At 37.1% G+C, this 17,463-nt stretch overlaps 1 protein-coding gene across 1 annotated transcript; it reads right to left on the bottom strand.

Moving 5' to 3' along the window:
* Nucleotides 1-3,359: 3,359 nt before the first annotated feature.
* On the bottom strand, nt 3,360-16,458 carry HSPA13 (heat shock protein family A (Hsp70) member 13). The gene is made up of 5 exons (XM_055567807.1): nt 16,341-16,458; nt 13,420-13,760; nt 10,492-10,705; nt 7,634-7,801; nt 3,360-6,704 (listed from the first exon to the last, which is right to left on the bottom strand). Exons 1-5 carry the CDS (start codon nt 16,363-16,365, stop codon nt 6,037-6,039), a joined length of 1,416 nt encoding a protein of 471 aa, XP_055423782.1. The 5' UTR covers nt 16,366-16,458; the 3' UTR covers nt 3,360-6,036.
* Nucleotides 16,459-17,463: the final 1,005 nt, after the last annotated feature.

The following is a 17,463-nucleotide window of genomic DNA, read 5'->3' as shown; positions in this document are numbered from 1 at the left end:
AACCACCCATTACATGTCTGTTGATTGTTAGTTGCAAACCCATTGCTTTATCTCCAGCCTCATGTCTGTATTTCAAGAAGGTAGGTCTGAGTTATGTCACATATTCATCCCTAGCTTTAGAGGAAGCTAGAAAATAATTTTTAAAGTAGGGGATGTTGCCTCTCCAAAAAAACTCACTTCTGAAGTAAGAAGGAATAGAAAAGATGGTGCAGTAGCATTTAGCAGGATCTGCCACGACCACTTTTTTTGTTGTTAGCCGCTAAATTGTATCAGAATCTTTGCAACCCCATGGACTGCAGCATGCCAGGCTTCCCTGTCCTTCACTATCTCCTGGAGTTTGCTCAAACTCATGTTCATTGAGTTGATGATGACCCCTTCTCTTCCTGCCTTCAATCTTTCCCAACATCAGAGTCTTTTCCAATGAGTCGGCTCTTCACATCAGGTGGCTAAAGTATTGGAGCGTCAGCTTCAGTATCTTTCCTTCCAGTGAATATTCAGGGTTGATTTCCTTTAAGACTGACTCGTTTGATCTCCTTGCAGTCCAAGGGACTCTCAAGAGTCTTCTCCAGCACCACAATTAGAAAGCATCAATTCTTTGGCATGTTATAAAGTATTAATATTTTTCAACCTTGACAAAATGTTCTTAATTTAGTTACTTGGGAGACAGGGCAGGGGTAGTATTTACAACTAATAATTAAGATCCAATTTCTAGTTTCCAGTACTACATAGGACACATCAAACAATTTAAGGTGAATGGATAAACTCTTAACAGAAGTATGTATTTACATTGTTATATGTGTATATATATATACATATATATATAAAGTTGTGACTAATAATTTGCCTTCCAATGCAGGAGTGTGGATTTGATCCCTGGTCAAGGAGCTAAGATCCCTTGGGTTAAGGATTTTAAGAAGCAATATTGTAACAAATTCAATAACTTAAAAAAAAAAAAGAAGTCCACATCAAAGTTGTGTTACATATTTTAGGTAAGCTATTTAAAACATTTTAAATGTCTTTTTAGGTAAGCCAAAGCATAGTTAATTCAATGAGGTATAAAATAAACTGCATTTGTTACTTTTTTAACATCCAAATAACTTGAGGTGAGGCAAGCTATTAATTCTTTCCAAAATTAAATAAATGCTTTAGCATGGCAAATTTATCTTCTAGACTCATAGAATTAGGGCTTTGAGTATATTAGGGAAAATAACCTACATTATTGTGGCATTTTCTTACAATTCTTATAAAATTAGCAAGTCACTGAAACTTGTTTCAATGTTTCTTATGGTCAATTATCTATCATCTCCATTCATAGTACTTGGCACTTTCTGTGCCAGGCACTTACAAAACCCCAATGAATTAGGTACTATTATCTTCATTTCGGATCTGAAAAATCTGTAAATTCAAATTTCTCAGTAATGTGAAGAATTAAATGTGTGTGTGTTCAGTCACTCAGTCATGTCCAACTCTTTGTGACCCCATAGACTACAGCCTGCCAGGTTCCTCTGTCCATGCACTGGATTTGAATCATAACTCTGCTACTTAGTAGCTGTGTAATGTTGTATTAATTACATAACACATCTGTACCTTAATTTACATACCTGAAAATGGGTTAACAGTGTGCGCGTGCTAAGTCGCTTCAGTCGTGTCTCTATCTGCCAGAATACTCTGTCCATGGGATTTTCCAGGAAAGAATACTGGATTCAGTTGCCATTTACTTTTCCAGTGGATTTTCTCCACCCAGGGATCAAACCCATGTCTCTTACGTCTCCTGCACTGGCAGGCGGGTTCTTTACCACTAATACCACCTGGAAGCCCAGGGTAACAGTAACTACTCATAAGTCAGCTAGAACAAAATTTGTACTATTAAAACATTTAGAAAACTCCAGGTACATAGTAAGCACTGTATTATCTATTGCTAAAAAAGGTCCATAGTAGTCACGTAGAGATGTTAATTGAACCATAAAGACGCTGATGCTGGTAAAGTTTGAGGGTAGAAGGAGAAGGGGGTGACAGAGGATGAGATAGTTGGATGGCATCATTGACTCAATGGACAAGTTTGAGTAAACTCCAGGAGATCGTGAAGGATGGGGAAGCCTGGCATGCTGCAGTCCACAGGGTAGCAGAGTCAGACACAACTGAGCAACTGAACAAAGCTTAAAACAAATGAAAAAAGGGTACTAGTTTCTGTGAACCAGGAATCTGGAAACTGCTTAGCTCAGTGATTCTGGCTTAAGAGTCTCTCAAAAGATTACATTCAAATTTGAACTGTGGCTACAGCATTTGAAGACTTGAATACCAGGCCCGAGTATTGGAAGTTACATTAGAAGCTGCCTACCTGAATAGGTCACTGTATATGTCTGTTTAGTGAAATAAAATATGGACATATCCCTCTATTTTCTCATATATTTGAATCTCCCAGCAATGGTAGTTAAAGTAACCATGAAAGAATCACAGGAACTAGTGAAAGCCACATCTGTTTTTAAGGGCTCATTTGAAAAGACTACATGAATCAAATGAACTTCTTTAAAAAATACATATTAAATTTTTTTGTCCAAAGAATAATACAAACTTTATTAGAGAATTATCAAGTATTAATCACTAACCAAAGGATTACAGTTGTTTATTAAGCAGGGTTATTAACTATCTAAATTAGTTTTGGCTCCATTAGTCAAAAGCCATAAATTGGTATTCAGAATTCTGGGTATATGTCATTTCTTTAAATTAGAAGAGACATTTCCTGTATCATGAATAGGATATCCAGAATTCTAAATATCAATTCATGGCTTCTGACTATAATGGAGCCAAAACTAATCTAGAAAAACAAACACTATATTGCTTATAGTGGAATCTATAAAAAGGATACCGATGAACTTATTTTCAAAGCAAAACCAGAGACAAAGGCCTAGAGAACAAATGTATGATAAGCAGGGAGGAGGGAAGAATCGGGAGATTGGGACTGACATATATACACTATTGATACTATATATAAAATGGATAACCAATGAGAAACTCCTATATAGCACAGGGAAGTCTATTCAGTGCTCTGTGGTGACCTAAATGGGAAGGTAATCCAAAAGAGAGGGGATATATGTACACGTGTCACTGATTGACTTAGCTCCGCAGCAGAAACAAAACACTGTAAAGAAACTATACTCCAATAAACATTAATTAAAAAATAAAGAAATAAGTAGAAAAGCAAGCAATTTCAGGGACATTCAGGATGCAGGAAATTAGGCCACACCTGCTGAGGTCATGTGCCATAAGCATCAGATCAGCTCTATTCCCATTTCCTTTCTTATTTACATACCTCAAAAATGTACTCTGGCATAGTCTCAAATAGAAAATAAAGGACACAGTTTAAAAAACAAACTGCAAAGTGGCATTTATTTACATTAAAATGTAAACCACCTGTATGCACACCAAGTTAAGAGGCACAATGTTATGCACGGCAACTATGATCTTCAGAACACGTTATACACAATAGTATCTGCTGATACATCAGTGGTTCCAGTGAAAACAGGAGGTACCAAAACATTCCTGACACCAAACATTCATTCACATATTCTAGTCATGTAAGACAGTTAATATTTTAAAAGTTATGTACTTCAAAAAACACTAGCAAGATGTACAACCAAAATATAGTTTTATGGAAAATGTCTTCAGATTATTATGTATAAATGATCCCTTTCAGAATGCATTTTTACCTTTTAAATAAACTACATTGACTTCAAGACTATTTATACATAGCCTCCTAAATATGTTTGAAGACAGACACAATTTTTTTTTAAAGCGTATTATTCTAGAGAATATGCTGAACTATTGGCTCCAAATTCCAACACTGCCATTCTATTTTTCAGACACAATCAAATTTTTTAAATTCCAATTTTAGAGTATGAGATTAGCCATTCTGTCTTGCAAATTGTTTCCTCTAAGAACTCTTAACAGACTGTCCTGAACTATCTCATATATTGGAGAAATTCGAACTTTAAAAAAATCTTAAAATGCTTTAGTTAAAGCTGGTACTATAGAGATTTTGATAAATTGAACACTTTTCTCTTAAAAGACCTTCGCACAAAGATCTTTTTCAATTTTTAAGTCTAGTAAAAATTTTTATAAAGTTCAAAAGAACACTTGAATATATTTATAATGCAGTGAAGGCTTCCTCTTTGGCATTTCTCCATTCAGTTCTAAAATTAAACATGTGAACAGACATTTTATATTTTTCTACTTATCTACTACAGACATTTTCTATTCACAAAAGTATCTGATTGAAATTGTTTTAACTGCAATTTCATTGCTAAGAAATATTTTCTTTATAATCTACAAAAACACTTAGATTTTACTATGAGAAGCAGAAATGTTTTGATGTTGCTGAAATGCGCTTGCTTATTTCTTTTTTTCAGTGATTGGAAATTCAACGTCCTTTCAAATTCAGCACTGGGTAAAGAGACCTATTTTACATTAGCAAAAATGTTGACCAGAGTATAACTTTTGAATATTGAGAGGAAGTAGCCTCTATTAAGGAAAAAGAAAATCTTCAAATAATAGGGGCATAACAAATAAAACCACTATGTTTTCTTTCTTGGTTCCTGCAGCTTTTCTAAAAGGAAACAAACTAAAACTACCGCACTATACCAATGTTACTATAAATGCTGATTTGTGGACATTTTTTAACATTGTCTTTCATGAGATTTCCATATTACTTCCAGTATTCATGAATTTTTGTTCTTATCACAAACTAACCTTAAGGTTAAAACCGTCCAAGTCTGATTATTTTTAAATGACGGTAGGAAACAAATAACAAGGATTTTGCAAATGAGTACAATTTTCCTCATTCACAACTAAATATGGGGAAAAACGTCAGTAAAACTGAATCAAACGCAAGCTAAATTCTCCAGGGCTTACTGACCATAAACACTGAAAAAAAAACCATAAAATAAATAAATACTGTACCTAATTACTGCTGTTTATCAATGTCTTGTTTGGTAGCTAAATTGTGTGTCTGACTCTTTGCAATCCCACTGACGGTAGCCCCAGACTCCTCTCCATGGGAGTTCCCAGGCAAGAATGCTGGAGAGGGTTGCCATTTCCTTCTCCAGGGGATCTTTCCAACCCAGGGCTTGAACCTGTGTCTCTTGCATTGACAGGCAGATTCTTTACCACTGAGCCACCAGGAAAGCCCCTTATCAACATCTACAAAGGTCTTAAATAACCAAAAAAATTATAGTAATAAATATTGTGACATTAACACATTTTTAAAATGTAATTAATAATTCTTTTGTTTTCTAACCATGCAGAACCATGGAAATCGAAGCAGAGAATGATAGCAGATTAAAGAAATAAAATATAAATTGGTAATGAAATGTTTGAATAAATTTGTAGCTTTTTAGAAAGAAAAAAAACTGATTCAATAAATATATTTTAAAAATCTGGAGAATGCAGGTTCCATGAATAGGACACATGACAGGACACTGACCTTGCGAAGGTTAACTTTGTCATATACCATGGCCGTTACTGAACATTGTATATACAGCTTATACAAATAACACTGCTATCTCCCAGTCAATATAAGTACATGACATCAACACTGTCCTTCAAGTATAGTTCAAATTAAGAATTACATCTGATAACCAAGTAAATAAATTGCCAGCCCCTGCTAATACAATTTAGTAAGAACTGGGAATCATATAATTGGCACTAGGCATTGTTTACAGAATATAGTTTTAAGTGCACATGGATGTCTACTTCCAGAATCCAGAAAATACAGTCACCTATAATCCAGTAAGAGAGTTTTACCTCAATTCTATCATTTTAGAAGTACTTGTTGGAATGGGATCTCTCCAAAATCAAGAAGGATTGATCTGGTCACATTCAATCTTAAGACAAAATGTTATGCAAAATTTCACATATATAAACGTTATTTTTCAGGTAAATGTGTGAGACATTTTCGAGACTTTATTTGGCTGATGGAGGTGGTCTGATAAAGAGGAAGAGATCACTAGACAAGATCTCAAATAGCAATCCCTCCGTACTTCAGTTGAAGTTGGTCTTCTGTAAATGCTTATTGGGAATTTCTAAAGCACTGACTTGGAGAGGCCAAGAGCCTCCATCAATCCCTGCCTGGATAGCCACTCCTGTCACCACGGCCAGGTCAGGGTCTACAGACGTGTTGGGGTCCTTTCCAAAGAACTCTTGGATGACTTGGCGGATTCGAGGAATACGAGTTGAGCCCCCAACCAAGACCACCTCATCAATCTCAGTCTTTTCCAGGTGGCCTTCTTTCAACACTTGCTGAATAGGTACGAGTATTTTCTGGAAAAGATCTTCATTAAGGGCATCAAAGAGCTTTCGTGATATTTCTGTTTCAAATAAAACCTGACCCTCTCCACGTTTCTTTTCAGAAAGGTTAGCTCCAAACACGCTGTCCACATGGGGGTCATCTGCTGGGGAAAGTTTGTCCTCTGGCAGTTCACTGTCACTAGTCGGAGGTCCCTTTCTGTCATTTTCCTCCACTGTTAGTAATACTGACAACTGGGCAGTCTCATGAAGTGTCAGGTTTAACTTGACCATTTCTACAGCTTGTCTTAAGCGGTGGATTTCCTCTTTCCTAGAGGGCAGGAAGCCATATGTTTGATAGATCTGTTTGTATAAGTACTGAAGCAATCTTTGATTGAAGTCTTGTCCTCCAAGTTTATTGTTTCCTAAGTTAAAAATAAAAAGTTTATATTATACTATGTATGTGTTTACATATGCATGTATCTGTGTAGTATGTATGTATAAATGATATTCTGGGGATGATAAATACTTATTTAATGTATTATTAAGATTTTATTCATATACAGACTGATTAAAAATAATTGGATTAAAAGCAGTTTAATTCAAAAGTACACTATTAAAATACAGTGAACATCTGGGTTCAAATGATGTAAAAGGAAGTCTCTCAGTGATATCAAATACTTTTTCGGAAAATAAGAAATTGAGAACACAGACTGGGCTTTAAGTAGCAATTTAGAAACAAAAAGTGGCATTAGTCTCAAAAGAAAGACGTGTTTCTTACAATTAAAAAGTACCAGTAAGCATTTATCTTTAAAAAAAAATTCCTTTTTAAATGATTAAGAGCTAAAAAGTAGAAAAAATAATTTAATAAGGAAAAGAGTTAATGTGATATAAATTCCCATCACTGAACTTGCTTCTAAATGGAGTCCAGTTAGACAACCTATAACTTAAGTTCCATAGGCTTAATTCCTTAAACTAAAACAAAAACCGTAAAAAAATTTAGAATGTAAAATACTACTACTAGATTTCCTAAACATAGCTACTTAGTGAAATAGATTATTAAATGAAGTAAACTGACCATCCTTCATTTTAAATGATTTCTTTCCTTCTGTTCCCTTCACAATGGAGGTGAAGACTACTGGCTCAGTGAGCTACAATATTTGACTTACAGGATATCCAGTCATTTTTTGAGACTTTTTGCTATAAATAAAAGAGGTGGTGGCATTAAGATCACAAGTACAGAAGGTTACCAAAATTAATGCGAACAATACTGAAACACTGAAAAATGAACACTTTACACATTAGATATGTCAACATGGCTGAATCTCGTTAACACTCCCTACATTTTTCTTACCAGACATGGCTCGAGTTAAAAACATTCCTCCTTGTTTATTCAGCAATGACACATCGAGAGTTCCTCCGCCCAAATCTATCACCAAGACGTGAAAGACTTCAGCTTTGTGGAGACCATAGGCCATAGCTGCTGCTGTGGGTTCATTTATTACTCTTAAGATCTTCAGGCCTGTAAAATTGGTTGGAGGGAAGAACAATCATTAAAGGACATGATTAAGGAATTTTTTTTCACTTAATCCTACAACATATTAGTATCTTCTCCAACATGAACTCCACTGAGTAATAATCAGAACAGTCACAAGCCAAATAAAAACAATGAAACGGGAAGGACAAATATTGGTTCTTCTAAATGGATATCATTAAAATTATTCTAAAAGATGACTACAGTATAAAGAAATAAAGGCCCAGATTCAGTGAAATACATCACTCTATTCTTTTTAATACTTAATTTTAAGATCCCTCAGCCTCTTCTAACTTTCATATTTTACTTGGGAAGGGAAACATTAACCATATACTGTAACAAATAGCCATAGAAATAAGCTTATGGTGCTCATCTTTTAAAAATGACTTTTTTTGTAAAAGAACAGATGAATAGATAGAAAAATGATAAAAAGAAAAATCTTAGAAGATATGCTTTAACAGCTACAATGATATTTTTAAAAAGAACTTAAAATGCAAGATCCTTGAAAGCAACTCTGAAATATACAGTAAAATCTGATTTCAAGGTAATGCTAAACAATAGATAATGAGTGGCCTTGAAAGTAGTATGACTTTCTGTATCAAGAGCCATAAAAACTAGTCAAACTCTGAAGAATTTATTCAAAGACCATAATACTATTCCCCTTAGCTTTCTGACTTCATCACTCACTCGCCTTTGGTCACACTGGCCAACCTTCTGTTTTCTAAATTCTCATTTTATGGCTGCTACACTGGCCACTTTCTCCCCTGCAACGTATTTCCTCCATGCACCTGCTTGGCTCACTACCTGGCTTCATTCAACTCTGCTTAAACATCACTTTCTCACTGAGGTCTATCTGATCACTCTCTTCAAAACCTGCAAGTTCCCCTACTCTCTGATCACCTAGCAAGCCCATTCCCTTATCCTGTCTTTTTTTTCATAACATGTTCAGTTCAGTTGCTCATTTGTGTCCGACTCTTTTCCAACCCATGGACTGCAGCACGCCAGGCTTCCCTATCCATTACCAACTCCCAGAGCTTGCTCAAACTCATGTTCATCAAGTTGGTGATGACATCCAACCATCTCGTCCTGTCATCCACTTCTCCTCCCACCTTCAATCTTTCCCAGCATCAGGGTCTTTTCCAGTAAGTCAGTTCTTCGAATCAGGTGACCAAAGTATTGGAGCTTCAGCTTCAGCATCAGTCCTTCCAATCAATATTCAGGACTGATCTCCTTTAGGATGGACTGGTTGGATCTCCTTGCAGTCCAAGGGACTCTCAAGAGTCTTCTCCAACACCACAGTTCAAAAGCATCAATTCTTCAGTGCTCAACTTTCTTTATGGTCCAACTCTCACATCCATACATGACTATTGGAAAAACCATAGCTTTGACTAGACGGACCTTTGTCAGCCAAGTAATGTCTCTGCTTTCTAATATGCTGTCTAGGTTGGTCATAGCCAGAGAATGTTACTTTTTTTTTTTTTTTTTGGCATAGAATTGCTTTACAATGTTGTGTTAATTTCTGCTGAACAATGAAGTGAATCAGCCATATGTATGTATATATCCCCATCCTCTTAAACCTCTATCCTATCTTCCTCTCCCATAGCAGGTCACTTTCTAATACATACTGTATCAAGGCTCTCAACCAGAGATCATTTTCTTCCTCTAAAGACATCTAGCAATGTCCAGAGACATAAAATTATCACTACTTGGTAGAGAGGGTGCTATTGGCTAGCTTCTAGTGAGTACAGTTTACAAGATGCTGCAAAATGTCCTGTGATACATAGGACAGTTCCCCAACAAAGAATTTTCAGGCTAACATGTCAATAATGCTAAGGGTTGTTGTTCAGTCGCCCAGTCATGTCCGACTTTTTGCAACCCCATAAACTGCAACACACCAGGCCTCCCTGTCCCTCATCCTCTGCTGAAGTTTGCCCAAGTTCATATCCATTGTATCAGTGATGTCATCCAGCCATCTCATCCTCTGACGCCAAACCTGGAATATTAGGTCCATGAATCAAGGTAAATTGGATGTGGTCAAGTAGGAGATGGTAAGAATAAACACCAACATCTTAGCAATCAGGGAACTAAAATGGACGGGAATGGGCGAACTTAATTCAGATATCATTGTATCTATTACTGTGGGCAAGAATTCCATAGAAGAAATGGAGTAGCCCTTGCAATCAACAAGAGTCCAAAATGCAGACTTGGGTACAACCTCAAAAATGACAGAATGCTAAAGGTAAGAACACTATATTTATCTTCAATACTGATTTTCTGTTTCCTCCAATAGAATATAAGCTCCATGAGAAAAAGGGTTTACCTGTTCTGTTTACCTAGGTAATCAGTATTTGCTGAATGGTATCAAATAAATTTTTCCCACCTCAGATTTTTAAAAAACATTGTATTATATTCATCTTCACATTAAAACAAGTTCAGGAGAACAAATTCCTCACTGCTAATGTGTCCATGTTCTTTCTCAGCCTTAGTCATATACCTGATAGGTTGTTGTCAGAATATACATATTTTACATTGTACCATGGAGCCTTCTTAATTGTTTATCTACCATATAGTTGTCTAGGCGCCTAATCAAATGGATAGCAAAATAATACACCTCATTACAGATTTTCAGCCTAAGAAAATTTTGAGAAAAATGCAACTCAGGCAAGTGATATTATTACCTGCAAGGTTAGCAGCTTGAATTGTTGAATTTCTCTGCTTTAGATCAAATTCTGCTGGTACAGAAATAACAGCATTGGCAACTGGCATTCCAAGATACTCCTCTGCCATTTCTTTTAATTTTAACAACAGTCTAGAGCCAACATATTCTGGGGAAACGGTGATGGTTTCATTACTTGTCACAGAAAATTCAACCATTCCATTTTTGTTTAAAACCTGTGAATAAGATTTGCAAAGATGAAAACACTATATATGAGTGTGTGTTTATATCTACATACATATAATACATACACATATACTAATACACATAAATATATATATATATATACACACACACTGAATGTATTCAATCAAAACTTACCCTGAAAAGGTCATAAAATTTCATTTGTTATCTAGCAAGTGCATGTACAAAGATCAGAGGCTATTAAAAGATATACTTTAAAATTATAAAATGAATCTACTCTAGTTTTTAATAATAGCAGAAAAATAAATTTTATCATTAAGTATGCACTGGAGAAGGAAATGGCAGCCCACTTCAGTATTACTGCCTGGAAAATCCCAGGGATGGAGGAGCCTGGTGCACTGCCATCTATACGGTGGCACAGAGTCGGATACGACTGAAGCGACTTAGCAGCAGCAGCAGCAGCATATAACTAGAACTCAATACATATGTCAAATGTAAGAAAAAAATGAATGATGAGATAGAGGGACTGCAGACTGCTAAGCTCCTCTGTCCATGGAACTTCTCAGGAAGGATACTGGAGTGGGTTGCCATTTCCTTCTCCAGGGTATCTTCCTGACCCAGGTATTAGAACCTGAATCTCCTGCATTGCAGGTAGATGCTTTACTGTTTGAGTTACTAGGAAAGCCCAATAGAAGGAATAACAGTTGCTAAATCATGTACGACTCAAGATCTTCTTTTTCAAAAAACTAATTTATTTCCAAACATAATAGATAATTGAAAGAATGTGCTGGTACGTATTAACAAGAATAATTTTAATACTTCACTATTTTTGCTAAGAATCAAATATCACTCACATTCTTATTTCCATGAAAACGTATATTAGTATACTATCCTTGCTAATGTAGTTGTATATTTGTACATTTTAAAAAATTAGATTAATTCCAGTATGTTCAGAGTAATCATAAAAGGGAAACAACAAAAAAATTGGATCACTGAGAAACTTAAACACACACACACACACACACACACACAACCTTAAAATAACTCTAGGATCAATAAGTAATGTACCCAAAGCTGCAATTTAGAGGAAAATGTATAGCTTTATACAATTTTATCATTACAAAAGAAAAATTACAAATTAATAAAGGGTCTTAATAAAAGACCCTGATGCTGGGAAAGATTGAGAGCAGGAGGAGAAGAGGACGACAAAGGATGACATGGCTGGATGGCATCACCGACTCAATAGACATGGGTTTGAGTAAACTCTGGGAGTTGGTGATGGACAGGGAGGCCTGGCGTGCTGCGATTCATGGGGTGGCAAAGAGTCGGATACGACTGAGTGACTGAACTGAACTGAAAACAAAAAATTAAAAGAAAAGCAAAGAAATAAAACCAAATACATACCTGGAGAAATTTTTTTCTCCTCTTAAAAATAAATAAAAATTTCAGAGCTTTTATGTATGGGTTATTCAATAAGCAACACTGATACAATCATCTAATTTCAAAACTATTAGAATCCTATTTCATAATTTACCAAAAAAAAAAAAAAAAAAAAACCCTACATAAATATCTAAATATTTAAGAGAAAAAGCCCAGCAAAACCCAAACCTACAAATACTTATATAAAAGCATTAGAAAAAAAATACAAGTGGATAGGATAGGAAAGGCTGTTGTAAGTAGCATAAGACTCTAAAAACGTTTTTAAGGAATTATTGAGATGATTTTACCACATAAAAATCTAATACTCTAGACAGTTAAAAAACAAAATTATACATCAGTTAGTTAAAAAAAAGGGGGGATACTTAAGTGTCACAAATGTATTTTTATAGTCATTCAAAAAAGATAAACATCCCAAAAGAAAATAGGACAAAGGGTGAGAAATGGATCACTGAAGAAAAATGCAATAAACTGATTTTTTTTAAAGTTTGACTTCACTAGAAATCACAGGAATGCAAATTACTACTATGTTTTACTTATCTACTGGCAAAGACTGAAAAATAATAACTACTGAAGACATAGGCAGTCTGAAAAACAGATAAGAGCATGTAAACTTCTTGGTGCCCAAAGTTAGCAATACAAATCAGAAACCTTAAAAACATACAACCATTTGGCCTATAAAATTTACGAAATTATCAAACAAGTGTAAAAATACACATGTACAAACAATGATATTCACTGAAGTTCCAATGATAGTGGAAAACTAGGGAAAAAATAAAACATATAGAGACTGGACAATTAAACGGTGGAACACTTGTTCCACACAACCATGAAAGATAATGATGTAAAACAATATATATGATATACTGATGAGTTTCAAAGAAGTCAAAACACAGCATGCCTAGTATGATCTCTTTTTCTATATACAAATACGTATACACACACAAACAGAGTATCTATTTATCCATCCATCTATCTATAGGTATATGGGACTTCATTAGCCACCTGCTACAATGCATTCTGTAAAAAAAGCAATGCATTTTGAGGACGGCAGAGTGAGAAGAACAATAAAAGAACAATGCATTTTGAGGATGGCAGAGTGAGAAGATGGTAGTGTCCTAAGTCCTCAACAGTGTTGTGGGACCAGCGAATTAACCAACCCAGGAGCCACTGTAGGACTGCTTGTTGAATGAGATAATATAACTTCCATACAAACTGAGTCCATTGAAACATAAATTTTTGTAACTTGAAGCCAAAGAACTAATTGAAACAGCGTGCTGAACTAAAAATACATTTCAGCTTAACTTACCTTAAATGGGTATCTCCCAATTTCAGCCTCCAGTTCTTCCGGGGTAAAAACTTTGCCTATGAATCTTTTAGCATCATATATTGTGTTCTGAGGATTCGAATCTGCAAGCTCTAAGCTTTCATACCCCACATAAACATCATCGTCAGTGAAGGATACCATGCTGGGTATGCTGATATGACCATTTTCATCTGGAATGACCTTTACTTTTCCTGTGCCAGGAAAAAACACCCCAACTGAACAATAGGTAGTGCCAAGGTCAATTCCAATCACTTTAGGAGTAGGCAGTGGTAAATACTGTTGTGCCAAATAGCCAGCCAACAGGAGAGTCAAAACAGCTGATCCTGAAATACAGGCAAATTAAAAGTTGTCTTATCAAACTAGTATAATTTGATAAATTACAACACTAAAATCACTCTTCAATACTAGACTATAAAGTCTCAAAATTTTTTTCTTTTTTACTCATAACATTTCTCAAACATCATGTTTTTCACAATTCAAACCGACTATAATACCATTAAAATGAAGTAACAAAAAAGAAAAAAAAAACCCTGTATGTTAGTGTACTTAACTTATGGATGAGTAAAAGGCTGAAAAAGAAACATTTCAGTAATACCTGTACTAAAATTGACAGGAAAAGTCATTTATCTGGAGCAAAAGTCAGAATGTAACCCAGTTCAGTTAAGTGGCTCAGTCGTGTCCGACTCTTTGTAACCCCATGAACCTCAGCACGCCAGGCCTCCCTGTCCATCATCAACTGCCGGAGTCTACCGAAACCCATGTCCATTGAGTCAGTGATGCCATCCAACCATCTCATCCTCTGTTATCCCCTTCTCCTCCTACCCTCAATCTTTCCCAGCATCAGGGTCTTTTCAAATGAGTCAGCTCTTCTCATCAGGTGGCCCAAGTATTGGAGTTTCACTTTCAACATCAGTCCTTCCAGTGAACACCCAGGACCGATCTCCTTTAGATGGATTGGTTGGATCTCCTTGCAGTCCAAGGGACTCTCCTTCTCCAACACCACAGTTCAAAACCATCAATTCTTCGGCACTCAGCTTTCTTTATAGTCCAACTCTCACATCCCTACATGACTACTGGAAAAACCGTAGCCTTGAGTAGACAGACCTTTGCTGACAAAGTAATGTCTCTGCTTTTTAATATGCTGTCTAGGTTGGGCATAACTTCCCTTCCAAGGAGTAATCGTCTTTTAATTTCATGGCTGCATTCACCATTTGCAGTGATTTTGGAGCCCCCAAAAATAAAGTCTGACACTGTTTCCACTGTTTCCCCATCTATTTCCCATGAAGTGATGGGACTAGATGCCACGATCTTAGTTTTCTGAATGTTGAGCTTTAAGCCAACTTTTTCACTCTCCTCTTTCACTTTCATCAAGAGGCTCTTTAGTTCTTCTTCACTTGCTGCCATAAGGGTGGTGTTATCTGTACATCTGAGGTTACTGATATTTCTCCTGGCAATCTTGATTCCAGCTAGTGCTTCCTCCAGCCCAGCATTTCTCATCATGTACTCTGCATATAAGTTAAATCAGCAGGGTGACAATATACAGCCTTGACATACTCCTTTTCCTATTTGGAACCAGTCTGTTGTTCCATGTCCAGTTCTAACTGTTGCTTCCTGACCTGCATACAGGTTTCTTAAGAGGCAGGTCAGGTGGTCCAGTATTCCCATCTCTTTCAGAATTGTCCAAAGTTTGCTATTTAGATTTTATAGTTTTATAATTAGCTTTAGATATCAATATTAAAACAAAACTCTATTATTAAAATTTCCATACCAAAAGCCCTGATATTGTAATGCTAAAACTCTTTTATCTCCCCTCTCCTTTTTCCTTTCAAAAGGATGAAATGGATAAACTGGATCGAAACAGTTTTGGAAGTTGCTTAGATATTAAACTGTCACTTCATAACAGAACACAGTTAACCTTTTCTGTATTAAATATGAATGAAGGACATCTTGCAGCGGTGATATTTAGGAGAATAGAAGTGTGTAACTTGATGCTAACATAAATGGAAACTCTTTGAAGTTAGGTTTTAGGCACGTTGAATCCCCTGCACAAATGGTTCCTAGCTAACAGAAGCTTGCCAATAAATGTTAATTATGAAAAAAACAAATATGTACAAATGTTACACTGCCTGTAAACATAAGTGAAGGAGAAAGAAGCCACTTCGAATTTATAGTTAATCTGTTACTTGGTTTCAGGAGGCTGTGTTTTACACCTGTGTCCACCCAGGTTACATAAAACTCAAAATGCCAATCTAAAGGAGTCTCTTTCACTAATTCTTAGCTTAGTAACAATTAATTACTCAATAAAAAATAACAAAAATCCTCATCAACACGTAATGAAATGAAATCAACTCCCATTCCCACCTTCCACTCGCTCTTACAGACTCATTTTCAGGAACATTTTTATCACATTCTCATCTGGAGAGTGTAATTCCTACCCGGATTGGTGGAAATACTGGCCTACACATTAAAGAGCCCTGGATCTCTCAAAATCCAGCATCCCACGAGCCTACAGGTCGGGATGCTGCTAGTGCTCCTCCCCCTTCCTCCACAAAGGGGTCTCGGAAATGCATATTCTAGAGGCCTCTCAAAGACCCCGATTCAACCAACGATTCAAAAATCGACATTCCTTGGATAAGAACACTTCCTGAGGTCCAACATCCTTGAAATGTATGCAGAGGGTCGCCGCCGGCCCTACCCAGGCCTACAGCGGCCGGGGCATTCCAAGAGGCGACCCCCAACCCGGCGTCGGGAACAGCCCCAAAGCGCCTCAAAGGCACCTTTCTGACGCCTTTCCCGCCATGCCAGCGGGATCGAGCAGTTGCAACAACGACCCCGACCCATCCCTGCTTCCCTCAACCGCTCCGGTGCCCGCGACAGCGTAAAGAACCCTCTTAGTTACTAACCTAAGATCGTCATCTCTCCGGCCATCACAGTCCCGCGGAAGAGGCTTGCGATGACTGTAACATACGTGAGGCACCGCCCCCAAGCCCCCTGGCAGACCCGCGCTCCTCTGGGAAATGTAGTCCTATTGCTCTGACTCGGTCAGAGAAACTATTGGAAAGGACTTCATTTCCCGTGAGGAGGCGGGGATTAGGACCTCATTCAACCGCTGCCAGTGACGCCTGAGCCGCCCTCCCACGCACGGGCTACAGAGCCAATTACGCTGGGATGGCTGAGTACTAAGAAGAGGGACTGGCGTTTCTAAGCAAACGTGAGGTAAAAGCAGGCCATCTCTTTAGCACCGCCTCGCCGCTCTGCATTCTGGGAGGTGTAGTTCCTCCCTCTCCGCGTTCGCCTACGGGAGAGTGAGGACTGTTTGGTTTTGGTGTTTTGGGGTGATGTCCCTAACCAGGCCCAGGTTCCAGCGTTTGTTATTTCGTTCTTACTACCTTTTGAAACGTGCTTTTTTGCCTGGAATCTAGATTCCAGATGTGGGTTCTTAAATGTCTCCCGTTCCCCGCCCACAGCATCCTTTAGAAAAGCCTCTGTCACAGTGCAAGCCTAGAGGGTGACTGGGCGGGCTACCTTGGAACTCGGATAAGAACCTCACTCCTTTGCTTTTCTTTTGGGAAAAAAATGTATTCGAGCACCTTCAGTCAGTGCGATTTATCCAAAGGAGTAGGGACATGTTTTCTCTATCGCTAAAACTGAGGGCCGTTAAAAACAAAAATGTAAACAAGATACCTTAACGTTCTCTTGAGTTAAGTCATAAATGGCAGGAATTGTTCTCATGTACAAATCCCATAACATGCCACGGCCATTTAGGACTCTTGTGAGTGTTTTTCTGATTCTAGTCTTCAATTTTTCTCCCTTCTTTGTCACTGCTTGTACATAATGGCTCCTTCGGAGACTGTTTTGTCTGTTACTAATGTTAACATTCATCAGAACTATGATCTTGGAGAATTGAACTCTATTTCCTCACCTTAGATGTAAGTCAGACGATCCGTGTTGACAGCAGGTCAACCTGCTAGGAGAATAATCGGCCAGTGACTTTCTAACTAGCTTTCTAACCGATTAAAAAATGTA

This window comes from Bubalus kerabau, chromosome 2 (assembly GCF_029407905.1).
Source record: "Bubalus kerabau isolate K-KA32 ecotype Philippines breed swamp buffalo chromosome 2, PCC_UOA_SB_1v2, whole genome shotgun sequence".
NCBI classification, from domain to species: Eukaryota; Metazoa; Chordata; class Mammalia; order Artiodactyla; family Bovidae; genus Bubalus; species Bubalus kerabau.
This window is presented reverse-complemented; position numbering and strand designations above follow the sequence as displayed.

Coding starts and splice junctions, on each gene's coding strand:
- HSPA13 (XM_055567807.1), bottom strand. CDS start 16,365: ATGGCCGGAGAGATGACGATCTTAG. Junction 10,706..13,419: donor TTGGGAGATACCCATTTAAG/GTAAGTTAAGCT, acceptor TCTTATTCACAG/GTTTTAAACAAAAATGGAAT. Junction 6,705..7,633: donor TTTAACTCGAGCCATGTCTG/GTAAGAAAAATG, acceptor TTTTTAACTTAG/GAAACAATAAACTTGGAGGA.